This window comes from Ambystoma mexicanum, chromosome 6p, assembly GCF_040938575.1.
Source record: "Ambystoma mexicanum isolate Mex_15411 chromosome 6p, UKY_AmexF1_1, whole genome shotgun sequence".
Lineage (NCBI taxonomy): Eukaryota > Metazoa > Chordata > Amphibia > Caudata > Ambystomatidae > Ambystoma > Ambystoma mexicanum.
The window spans coordinates 366,288,790-366,301,752 of record NC_090935.1 but is presented as its reverse complement, the minus strand read 5'-3'; the positions used below and the strand labels follow the sequence as shown (position 1 = coordinate 366,301,752).

General features: G+C 46.5%; 1 protein-coding gene across 6 annotated transcripts in view; it reads right to left on the bottom strand.

Moving 5' to 3' along the window:
- The window catches only part of NIPBL (NIPBL cohesin loading factor), a 2,053,700-nt gene that overhangs the window by 826,229 nt on the left and 1,214,508 nt on the right, over positions 1 to 12,963 (bottom strand). For all 6 annotated transcript variants that reach the window (XM_069627143.1, XM_069627142.1, XM_069627145.1 and 3 more), the window contains one exon: positions 11,919 to 12,008. In XM_069627143.1, the coding sequence (XP_069483244.1) occupies positions 11,919 to 12,008 (90 nt within the window). The remainder of the gene's footprint in view (positions 1 to 11,918; positions 12,009 to 12,963) is intronic.

Sequence of the window (12,963 nt, the reverse complement as noted above, 5' to 3'; positions counted from 1 at the left end):
CCTGTAGTCCTAGTAGTGTGGTGTTCCCAGAGGGTACTGCCAGCAATTCTGCCTAACCGCACAGCAGCATGGCTTCGCCGGGCAGTTCAGCGGTCCAAGAGGATGCAGCAAGCTTCGCTCAACGTTTCTTCATTGGGTTGTTCTTCCTAGTAGTCGACTCTGTCTTCAGTCCAAGAAGCCTCGCCTTTTATGCAGGTTTCTCCCATTCATGCACAGCCTAGCTGTCACAGCAGGGTGGCTGTCCTGCAAGGACTGCCAACCAGCCAATCAGGACTGGGTGCATTCAGGTAACCAAGGAGACAAAGGACAGGGGAGTTTTGGGAACCTCCATCACTTCCTGCCCTTTCAGACACACTGGAGCCAGAGGCGGGTGTCAGTACTGAAGCCCGCCAAATACAAAACAAACGAAGGGCTGAAACCTGGTTTGGCGCGCAAAGTAAAATCCTAGAAAGACCTCACAAACAAGCAACGGCAAAAAGAAGAACGGGCCATTTTGGCACAATGGTCTCCCATGAGTGCTATACTGCAGCTGAGTATTCAGGCTGCAGTAGAAAAGCACAATGGTAGGAAAATTAAACCACTGCCACCAGCCATGTAAAGTAGTGAGGGTAACATAAGACATGCATTACTTACGTAATAGCATTTCTGATGATTGTATCTGCTTAGATTCACATGCTGTGCATATAGTCCGACATCCAGTGGTAACCGCAGAGTATTGCATCTTGTCTTTCGGGGACCGAAAGGGGACGTCGGCTTAGGCGTGTCTGTAACACTATCCCTATCGTCACGTGTAGTGTACTCAAATTCCTCACACGCCGAGGTCCCTCCAATTGTATTTTTTCTGCCATGAGGGAGCCCAAGGCTATAGTGAGTGAGTACATAAAGAGAGAAAGCAGTAAGACGTCTATGTTCCTTCCACCCCGAGCGGGGAGGTAGGGAGGGCGCATGTGAATCTAAGCAGATACAATCAGAAATGCTATTACGGTAAGTAATGCATGTCTTCTGATGCTTGTTAATCTGCTTAGAATCACATGCTGTGCATAGACTAGCGAGCAGTACCCGGAGTTGGAGGTGGGTTGTGAGAAGGAACAGTAGTGAAAAGATATCTTAGTACTGCTTGTCCCACCTGCTGAGAATCAGACCTAGAATGAGTGTCTAGGCAATAGTGTTTTGTAAAGGTGTGTACAGAACTCCAGGTTGCCTCTTTGCAAATGTACTCAAGGGGAACATTTGCAATGAATGCTATGGATGCCCCAGTGCCCCGAGTAGAATGTGCTCTAGGCTTGAAGGGCAGTTCTCTCTTAGCAAGAGTGTAACATAGTGTGATGCATTTGACAATCCACCTGTTGCACTTCAGGCTTCCCCGCGGGCCTCCTTGCAGAATACGACTTCTTTACAAGCTCCTCTATGGATCAGATGATACAGGCTGCCATGGCGCCTGTACAAACTACGATGGACTCTGGGTCAGCTGACACGTCTTGTACGTGGAAGACGTATGGTAAGACCCGCCCCCTTACGACTATAAAACCACCGTCTTTCAAGGGGCTCATTGCTGCTAATTAGCGTTACAAGCTACACGCAGTTACGCCCGTTACTTCTTCGTGTCTTCCCACACGATTCCTCATCTGAACTCCTGGTTTCGACCCTTGCCTGACTATTGGATTGGCTTGTCTCCTCCTCTATTCCTGTCGTGCTCATCTGGCTTTTTGACTCGGAACGTTACTGGATCCGGCTCCCTCCTGTCTCTTGCGGTACTTCATTCCAGGTTGCCGCTTCTGCTTACGGAACCAAAGCAGAGAACTTGCTGTCAACTATCTGGAACTTTTCTACACCTACTCTGAATACATGTGTGCTCAGGTACATACTTAATTGGCAAATCCCATCTCTGCTACTATTTCTCTCCACGACTTGTTTGGATATTTGTTTCCTGTTGGATTCTGGGACATTGAGTGACTATCCTGTGAACTTGTCTTCAAGTGCATATAAACACTCTGCTGAAACTGCACCAACCCGGCACTAGTGCGACCCTCGTGCCATCCGGGGCTACTTCCCTATACTAACATTCCTGTTTGTTATTTTCTCCTTTCGTTGTCTTCCGTTTCCTGGATTCCTTTCCTCTAAATATCCTTATTCAGTTTAGTGGTTACCAATTCGATATATAAGTTGGGACTGATACTTTAAAAGGCTCCTTAGACCATTCCCACTCATTTTTGTGTTATATTCCTTGTAGATTCACCCCGGGGAAGCTCCACTCCAATACCTATCTAGGTAATTTCCCATTTAATTCAACTGTTCTGATTACTTGCCTTAACTTCAACACTGTCTAATATCTTTGTATTCCTTTGCAGCATTGGTATTGGCGGTGTGTGTTCTCCCCGCTCTTTTATTCAATTGACACCTCTGTCTGTACCAACTGAAAGAGCAGAGAGGTACATTGTAGAAAAGAGCCCCTCTTTGAGGAAGCCTGAGTCTTGTACTCGGGGGAGCTGGAATGGAAGGCTGAAAATCGATTCTTGTACCACCATCATCTCCAAGGTCACTCCTCCGCATCTTCGGCCTATTTCGGAGTGGTGAGTAACACCACCTTGAGATAGCGAATTTAGAGACAGGATCCCCTTCTCTACCAGCTGCCACTGAAACGAAAAATTGGTTCGTTTTCCTCAGTGGTTTAGTTCTTTGCAGATGACTGTCCTGCGCACATCGTGTGTGTAGGCTTCTTTCGGCCATGCTAGTGGGATTCTGGAAAAAAGTCGGTAGTTCAATCGATTGGTTCACATGGAACTTGGAGATGAATTTAGGCGCAAATCTGGGGTGAGTGCACAGAACTACCTTATCCCTGTGGACTGTGACAAAGGGGTCTAGAACAGAAAGAGCCTGTAGTTTGCTAACTCTTCTAATAGAAGTGATAGCCACTAGGAAGGCCGTCTTATAAGTCAGGTCTTTTAGACTTGCTTTATGCATAGGCTCAAAGGGAGCGCCCATGAGCCTGGTCAAAACCACATTTAGATCCCACCCAGGAGCTGGGTGAGAAATGGGAGGATAAATCCTCTTAACCCCATCCATAAAGGCCTTAATCACTGGTATCTTCCACCACAATACCTTTTGTTGTGAAGTGGTGTAGGCTGACAGAGCAGCCAGATGAACCTTCAGAGAATTGAAGACCAACGCTGCGTCCAACAAATGGGTTAGGTACAGCACAATGTGTGTGGGTGAGCAATCGATGGGATTGACGCCCTTGGAATTACACCAGATGACAAAACGTTTCCATTGGCTGGCATAGCAATAACGTGTGTTAGGTTTTCTAGCTTCCCTGAGTATGTCCATGCACCTCTGAGGGAGCTGAAGGTGTCCAAACTCTATGACCTCAAGAGAAAGGCTACTAACTTCAGAGTTTGTGGGCATGGATGTAGGGTCTCACCCCCTGTCCTGGGACAAAATGTCGTACGGGCAGGGTAGTTTCACTGGTGGGGAGAGGGACATTTCCATCAGGTGAGCGAACCAGGGATGGCGGGCCCACATGGAGGACACCAGTATCATGGTAACTGGTTCCTGGGGCATCTTGTGCACTATGTTGTTGAGAAAGGGAGTCCGGGTGTAAAAGAGTAGACACATTTCTATGACCATGTTATCCAGAGACTGTTCCCTTTGGAGCGGTTCGGGGGGCACCTGGAGGCGTAGTCTTGGCATTGGGCGTTCTCCTGAGTAGCGAACAGGTCGATCTCTGGGAAACCCCATTCTGCAAAGACGTTGGACACAATGTCTTTGTGTAGCCGCCATTCGTATTCTTCGGGCAGAGGGAAATCTCTGCTGAGCACGTCTGCCAGAAGATAGAGTTACCCTGGAACATGTTGGCACAACAGAAATATCTTGTGTTTGAGAACCCATATCCAAATGTTTTGGGACAGCTTGGATAGCCCTGGAGAGTGAGTGCGCTCCCGTTTGTTCAGGTACTACATGGCTGTAGTGCTGTCCGTTAGAATCAGCACTGTCTTCTCTTGTAGTTGCACCTGAAAGGCCTTCAAAGCCTTGAACACCGCTAATAGCTCTAGTAAGTTTATATAGTTGGACGCTACTTGAGGGGACCACACACTGTGCGCTGTCTGCTGAAGCAGGTGCGGCCCCCACCCTGTGAGAGATGCGTCTGTAGTGAGTGGCTTCCACTGCGGGGGTGGTGAAGGTCTTCCCCCTTCAAGAGGTTTTCCCTCGACCACCAATGCAGAGAGAGAACCAGGGCTGGCGAGACAACTAGCAGATCTTCCCATTGTCGCTGGCTTTACACCACTGGCTGTAGAGCCACTCTTGCATGGGACGCATGCGCAGCCGCGCATGGGGAACCAAGTATATGCATGACGCCATCATTCCTAGCAAGCGCATGGCCTTGCGCACCGTCACCTCCCGACTGGCTACATATTGAGGGATCTGAAAAAATATGATCTGAACCCTCTCGTTGGAGAGGAAGATGAGACCGTCTTCTGTCCGAATTAGAGCTCCCAGAAATTGTTTTGTTCGATTGGGTACTAGACTGGATTATTTTTTCATTGATTGAGAAACCCAGACTGAAGAGAAGATCTGTTTTTTGGGTGTTCAAAAAACATGCATCAAATGAGTCGGCCGTGAAGAGTCAGTCGTCGAGGTAAGGGTTAACTGGGACGGATAGTCTGCGCAGGTCTGCTGCAGCCACTGCCAGGACTTTGGGGAACACCCTTGGCGCTGAGGCGATGCCAAAGGGGAGTATCTTCAATTGGTAATGCCTGTCCTCTATAATGAACCTTAGATATTTCATGTGCGCTGGCAACATTGAAATATGAAAGTATGCATCTTTCATGTCCAATGTTGTCATATAGTCCCCCTGTTTCAGCAATGGGATCACCTCCTGTAGTGTTACCATGCAAAACTTATGGGGTTTTATGAACTTCTTCGCTGGGCGCAGGTCTAGAACAGGGCACATGGTGAGGTCCTTTTTTGGTACAAGGAAGTACACTGAATAAATACCCTCTTTTACCTGAAGAATAGGGACGGCTTCTATGGCGTCCGTTCACAGCAGTGCTTCCATCTCTTGATTCAGGATCTCCAGATGGTCCAGTGAAAGGCGGCGTCAGCGCGGCGGTCTGAATTGTGGTGGTCGGGCGAATTCCACGGAGTACCCGTGGGCGACCGTCTTTATGACCCACTGGTCTGAAGTTATCCCCTCCCATGCCATGAGGAAAGATGTTTATCGCCCCCCGACCGGGGTGACATGGGAGGGGACCTGGAGGTCATTTCTGACCAGAGGATGTGGCTCCTCTGGGATTGGGGCCTCTACCTCTGCCGTATTTCTGAGCCCTTGAAGGGTAGTATGCAGGGCTTCCCAAAGTTTGTCCTGTGTTGAAGTTTCCCGTGCCATAGTTGTTTTGACCCTCGAAAGGACCGCCAAGAGTTATTACCTCTCTGGGGGGGGGAAGGTTTCTGTGTGATCTGTTGCAGAGACTTAAGAGTCTCATGCTCTTTCCTAGCTGTTTCCAAGGCCTCATCCACCGCTTTCCCAAAGAGGTTAGATTCCTCAATGGGCTTTATTGATGAGGGAGGCTTGCGTTTCCGGTTTAAAACCGGAAGTACGCAGCCAAGCGTGTCTTCTAACTAGGGTCCCTTGGGCCAGAGTCCTGCCTGCTGTTTCCGCAGTGCCCAGGGTGTTTTTGATCACATGCTGGTTAACTTGTCTTCCCTCGATTACAATTGAGAGAAGCTTGGATTTGGCGGGTTCAGGAACCTCTTAGAGGTTTTCCTGGAGCAGGTTCCAATGAGCGTCAGCATAGCTTGCCAATAGTGTGGTATTATTAGCAATCTGCGTAGTGTATGCAACAAGTGACTCGTTTGCCTAGAGCAGGGGTCCCCAACCTTGTGTGCAATGAGCAAAATTGGCATATCAAATTAAATGGTGAGCAACATCAATTTTTCGACGGAACATATCGGCGCACAGTTGGCGGACAAATTGTTTGCAACACAAATTAGAAATGTAACAAAGTTAAAACTGTGTATAGAACATTTAATTTGCAGTACTTAATAGTTATCTAGACCACGTGTTATTCTAGTCAAGGAAATGTGGAAGGCCTTTAACTTCATTTGACGTTTAGTGATTTACAAGAAATGTTGAGGAGATTGAGTGGTCAGTAGTACATTTTTAGACATATAGGACCAGTTCAGCTGTTCAAAAATAGAGTAGGGAGTAAGTAAACATTACCAGGGGTTTCAGGTTCCTGAGCAAAATATTAGTGCAAATGTATGGACAGTAAAAAGGGCCACAAACGGGGCACTGATTTTTCAGGTCTACTGAGATTCTGCCTAGGAATTTATGGGATCTTTAATGGCAAATGGTGCATTCCTAAGCATACGAGATCAGCAATACTGTTCCACAGTCATTGATGACCGTATTGTGGATGTTTTTTTTCTTCAGGAATGTTATGAAATGTTACATTTCATATTGAACAAAAGAGTAAACACAATCCTCTGGAGTTCATTTTCCAATGGCCAGGGTAGGCACCACGAAGAAGATATCGGACAGCCAGAGCGGCTGGTTGGCGATGCCTACGCTCGAAAAGGAGGCATTGGAAAGAATTACTAATTCACAAGAAATAAAGATATTCTCTTAAAACTGTTGTACAGTTCAGAGGCCACAAAGGAAAGCGTGAGTTTGAGTCTTTAGGAGAAACTATCCATTACAGAGCTATTGGCAAACCATGCCCCCAAGTTCAGGAGCTCCAGGTTATAGAAAGGGATGCACCATGGTTCGATGTAGAATGTAGAATCTCAAAAAGAAAACTGAACCATGATTTAATGAGGGGTGTGTACACTGCTGGTCAGATTTATAGTTTCAAAATGGCATAAAAAATTGCCTTAAGTTAACAATAACTTAATTGGATTGGAATACAGGGAACATTAATTATGAAAAATGTGGGCATGCATTTACCGTATCTGCCCATTAACCGTGTGCCAGATGGGCACAGTATCAAAAGATTACCATTTTTCCACTAGGACACTATGTAATATAAATACAGGTGACACCAAAATGAATGTTGTCGATAAATATGGTGGCATCAAACAAACCTCACTTGTACAGAAAGTGTGCATGCACATTATTTAAAAAAGGAAAGTTGGGTATGCATACCACCTCCTTGTCCACTATGCTCATACTAGCTGTACCAAGGAACGGAACAGGCCAATTTTCTCCATGACACAAACATGGTTCAAATAATGTACTCATTAATACATTTATCAGCTGGGCAAAGTAACTGGAGATGACAGGGTTTTAGCAATGAGACTACCATAACTAGTAAGGACATTTACTGTAAAATTATGTGCATGGTGGCACCAAACACAAATCTTGCATGTATAAAAAAAAGCCAGCTGGAAACACAGCGGCTCATTGGCCAACATTCTTGCACAGTCCAGGACTCTGTACTGACTACAGTGCTACTGAGGTCTCATCCATTCAGCACCTCCTTCTAGTCCTCCACACAATGGCCCAGAGCAACTGGCGAGCAACAATTTAGGGTGCCGCGAGCAACATGTTGCTCCCGAGCTACACGTTGGGGATCCCTGGCCTAGAGCATGCAGTCTTTTGGATTCCTTGTCCGGAGGCGCTTCCCCCGTGGCAAATGGTACTCCTGCCCTTTTTTGGGTGGTAGTGACTACCAATGAATCTGGGATGGCGTGCCATCTGATGTATGGAGGGTTGGAAGGGGAAGGGCAAAATAGTTTTTCCACTCTTGGGTTCACTGCCCGAGTTTGAGCTGGTGATACCAATGAGGGGGCCAACCTTCTCTTAATAGAATTAAGGAGGGGGACGACTTGGCTAGATGGAGGCTTCTCTTTAAGGATATCCTTTACAAAATCCTGCTCAGGCACAGCCTCTTGAGTGGAGATTTTAAAGTGTTCAGCTGCTTTTTTCAAAATGGAGTTGAAGGCCATTTGGTCATCTACAGGTGAGGCCTGGAGAGCCGGAGTGGACGGAGGAGAATCGAGGCACAAAACATCAGTGTAGTGATCTTGCTGTGTCCATGAGTCTGTTCCTTCCTGCTGGGTTTCTTCCCAGTTGTCTCTCGTACCCTGCTGTTCCTCCTCGTAATTCTGCAGAAATGAAGCTTCTTCCTCTTCATTATAAATGTCCCTATGTGTGTCCATTTGGAAAATGTCTTCCTGCTGGAAGGGGACAGAAGACTGATCTTCTTGAAAATGAGATGGAAAATGGAAGTTAGGCTATACCCCTACTTCTCCAGCCGATCCATACACCCTTTGAATTTCTCTCTAGTCCATTTAGAGGACAAAGGCGGGCCTACGGTGGAAAAACATTGTTTTTCATCCCTCGGCGCCGAAAAGAGTCTCTTAGGGTGTCGGAAAGAGGCTCTTGACTATCTTCATACTTATTGTAACAATCAGGATCCCAAACCGCATCTAAAGATATTTCCGCGGGTCGTTCCATGACTTTAGGCGGAACCGGGGTAAGACCCACCGCCGTAATTCGTTTGATGATGTCTTCGATAATTGCCGAATCGGCATGAGACAGTTGCTCCGATGGTCTATCGGTAGGTGTATTACCTTCCGTGACGCTAGAGGGCCTAGTGGTTGGTTTCTCAGGTAGAGGCCTAGTCGTAGTTTTCGGGCCTACCGCGGCCTTCGGGACCGTCGCAGTGTCTGATTTCCGCGCTTCGACATGTGAAGTTTTAGGAGTAGCCGTTACGCTCACCTGGCTCCCACAGGGGCGTTGGTCGGACCCGGACAGCTGCGGTCTCCACCCACGTGATGCGTAGTGCAGCGATGACTGACTGGATCTGCCCCCCTAATCTTGTCTGCTTAACCCGTAGAAATATTCTCCTGCAAGTGGAGAGATGGATTTAGCCACTTGTGGATTCAAGTGATGGGACCCCCACAGTTCTCCCCAACTAATCACCTCAGAAATGCCCTCACAGCAATCTCACCTTATATTCTTGAAAGATGAGCTCTCCATACTGCGTGGATTAGCAGGGGCGCGTCGATTCCAGTTACTTCACTGGTTTGAAGGCTCAGGGTTCCTGGTGAGGACCAGTAAGTATTAAGTTCATAGAGTTCAATATGTCCGATGTTCACTCTTGTTCCCCTCCCTTCTCTTGTCTTGCAGCTGGCTTGTGAAAAGATGCTCATGTGGCAGCTGGTGGCGCTCAGGTAAGAGTCTGTATTTCCCGGCGCTGTTCGGTAAATGTTGCACGTGGAAAACGTGTTGTTTTGTCTCTCTTTACAGATGCGGCATGTGAAAATATGAAGAGTCACAAAAGGATGCCTCCGGTGGAAAATCAGGTAAGTCTATGGTGGTAAGAATTATATTTGTTGGTTCCCTCGGCTCACCTAGTGGTTTTCTTTTGTCTCCTAGGTGCCGAAGTTCAGTGAAGAAAGGATGGAGGCAGCGCCGACCCGAAGGATGCTGTGAAGACTGGTGAGTAGGGCGCGGCGCTACAGCTGGAGGTGCGGTGCGTGCAGAAATGATGTTCTTTACAGGTCCGGAGACAAGCTGGATCCAGAATCAGGTGTGGAATAGAAATAAGTCAGTTTTCTAACCTTGTCCCTTTCTTTCCTCTTTGTTTTAGGAGCTCCGGATTCGAGGCGGGCATGGCAGAAGACTGGATGCAGGCTGCAGGCACGGTGAGTGTTACGCTGCTGGATGCAGAATAACATGAAGCGTGTGTTGCTGGTCGGGCGTGGTTTAAATAGCCTCAAAAGTAGTCCCAGTTAAGAAGTCCCTAGAACCACACCCGAGTAAAAAATAGTCCCTGTAGAAAAATAGTCCCTTTCAGGCTTCATGTTGTATTGGAGTAATTTGCAGCATGGTCTGCCTCAGGTAAGCAATGACTATGAGCCTGGCACCTTAGGCAGGCGCTAGGACTGAATCCTACTATGAGCCTGGTGCCTAAGGCGCCAGGACTGAACCCAGATACCCATAGCCGGGGCTGCGGGGGTTTTACTAAATGTCTAGATGCCTGCTCCCGGGGCTGATGGGCTTGGTCCGGATGCCTGGGGGTAGGCATCATGACAGTAGCGCCCTTACTTAATTTAGGTTGCCTAGTCGCAAGACGCTGCTGCGGATGTGGGGAAGGCTTTGGATCTGAGCGATCCAAGAAAACCGTTGAAATTTTCTGCGGCCCTGTTGGCGCTTTCACCTTTTTCAACGAAGACGCCAAAACCGGAGTAGGGGTTGTCTTAGTGTGATGCGTTTGTACGGCCCTGTCGTCGGGTGTTGTCCCTGTAGCGAGACCAGAGTCAGGCCTTAAAGGATCGGGGACGGGTGTGGCAGACCTAGAAATGTCCGCCTCAAGGACTATAACATCCGTAATGGATGTTTAGTCATCCGAAGTGCCCCCGTCACTCTCAGTAGGTGTGGCGGAAGGGGGTTCCACCCACGACATACTGTAATTGACCCACTGCTTTACACGGCTCTCCTTAAGGGTCCTAGGCTGAAGACGTTTGCAGGCCGCACACCGCTTTTCGTCGTGCTCTAGGGGGAGACAGGCGTTGCACGTCCTGTGTTCGTCCTTCCAAGGATTTCTGACCCTACACTAAGGGCAGAATCTAAAAGGAGTCCTTTCCATAGCTAAACGGAAAGAGGACCAGACCAAAACGGTAAAGAGGGGAAAGGAGGAAAGACATACCGACAATATGGCCACCCCGACCCCACTCTCCCTACTGTACAGGGCGGCCAGAGGGTCCAACCATGTGGAAAATCCAGCCGCCGGATCTTAGACGCCAAAATCCACAGCCATAGACTAATTCCCCGCAGTCTTCGTGTGACCGAAGTGATTTAAACGGGAATAACCGACAAGTTGGTATAAGATAAACAATGTCTCTTTTGAAAGAGCTCTGTTATAGGGCAACCAATTATCTGGCCGGAAAAAAACAATTTGAGGGACCTCGGCCCGTGAGGGATTTTGGGTACACTACACGTCACGATAGGGATAGTGTTACAGACATGCCTATGCCGACGTCCCCTTTCGGTCCCCGAAAGACAAGATGCAATACTCCGCAGTTACCACTGGATGTCGGACTATATGCACAGCATGTGATTCTAAGCAGATTATCAAGCATCCATATTTTTTTACATGACTAAGTAGAATAAGGGCTACTAGGTAACTCCCCAGCACTCCACAAAAGATGGGGTGTGCTGGACCTACAAAGAGAAAAGGTAAGTAAAGTCAATTTCACTATACTATTCTTGAAACGGTGCTTCTCACAAGAAAATATATTTATACCTTATGAGAAATCTAAAGGATTTCTCTATGACGCTGCACAGAGGGTGCAGTGTGTCACCATACAAAAATTAGATACCTATGGAGTTTGTCAGACACCAAAAACAAAGGAAACAGATTATCCAAAATATGTCAAAACACATGAGAGAGTGAGAAAAAGGCCTCACTCTCTTCAGGGTTAAAATTAAAAAGTCCTAAAGTCCAGCAAAAGAGCTGGGGGTCTCTAAGGTTGAAGGGAATTAGCACAGACATGGGAATTCTCCCTAACATCAGCCCAGGGTTGATTTTCGAATCCCGTCTTAACAGCTGAGCAAAGTTATAATGGTCCTGGGGGATCGTATGGCTCATCACATTTATTTTTGACATCACTCCTTATTTAGTAACAGAGTCAAATGTCCGAGTGCTCATTGGTGGTTATGAAAAGGTTTCCAAGACCAGTCTGTGCCGAGAGCTGTTTTTGTAGAAAGAGAATCTGTGGCAGGGGGGTTACCCCCAAGAACACCTTAATTCTTAGTCAAAATCTCAGTAAATTGACATACCAATTATTAAATGACTATATAACTTGTAACTTTTGTTGCTTCCAAAATCATTTGCCATACAAAGGTGAATGGTCATAGTTATGCTTTTGAAAATGGCAGTGCAGTCCTTCAATTTAATTTATAAGAAACATACCACTAATGATGGATCAGTCTCTGTGTTTTCCTCCAAATAATCTAAAAGAAGCTTTTGAAGCTGTTGGATTTCATCCTTGCCTCTTGGTGCCTGCAAATATGAAAGAAAACAATCATATCAATACAAACTCTCTACAGGTGTCATATGATAAATCTATTTATATGGCAGGTTCCAGTGGGATTAGGTTGACATGGTTTGGAATCAAGTTATCCAGTGCCCAGGAATAAGTCATCAAAAGATTTGGTGAACTTTATACATTTTCACTGGAATTGCAGGAACAGTTATTGTGGCTGGTGTCTGTTAGGTATGCCAATATGTTACGATTCAGAGGTCATTCTGATATTCCCAACACAAACATTTTGAAATAAAAGGCAATGAATCAACAGTACATGTTATATAGTGCACCAAGAGTGCATTCCTCAATGTGGCAGTGCTAACAAAATTAAAGATTTCCCTTCGTAACAAAAAATATACAGGAGGTTTTCACCACTGTTTCAGCCAAAACAAGGGCATTTTACTTTAAAACAAGCGTACAGTCATATCAGCATGCACAGGTCGGAATCTAGGCTCCAAACAGTGGTTTATTTGGGCATTCTGCTGCCCTAGGCTCAAATAAGTGCATGTGCGCCCGCAACTTTACGCCACCTCTGCCAGACTTTGCACCTTCACCAGATTCCACACTTTCAACAAACTAGGCTATTTTGGCTCATTAATAATAAGGACATTTTTAAGGTTGCAGAAATTAGAAAGTTATTTCTTCCTCTCTATTAATTCATGCCTGTCATCTATGTTAGTTAAAAGAGTGTTTTCAGATCTCTGCTGCCCAAGATTTGGAGAAGGAATGTGTTCTACAGTTGCATGCACTAGAGGTAATTGTTACGGCTAATTGTCTACTTTCGGTTAAGACCGAAAATCTTTAGAGGAAGTGATAAGAACATAAGCGGTCTGTTAACTGGCCACAAGTGAAAGAAGGTTGGAACAATGACTTTTGGTTTCAATGTCAACATCTGGTTCCTCTCAAACTGTCAGCTGTCACTCTATGAGA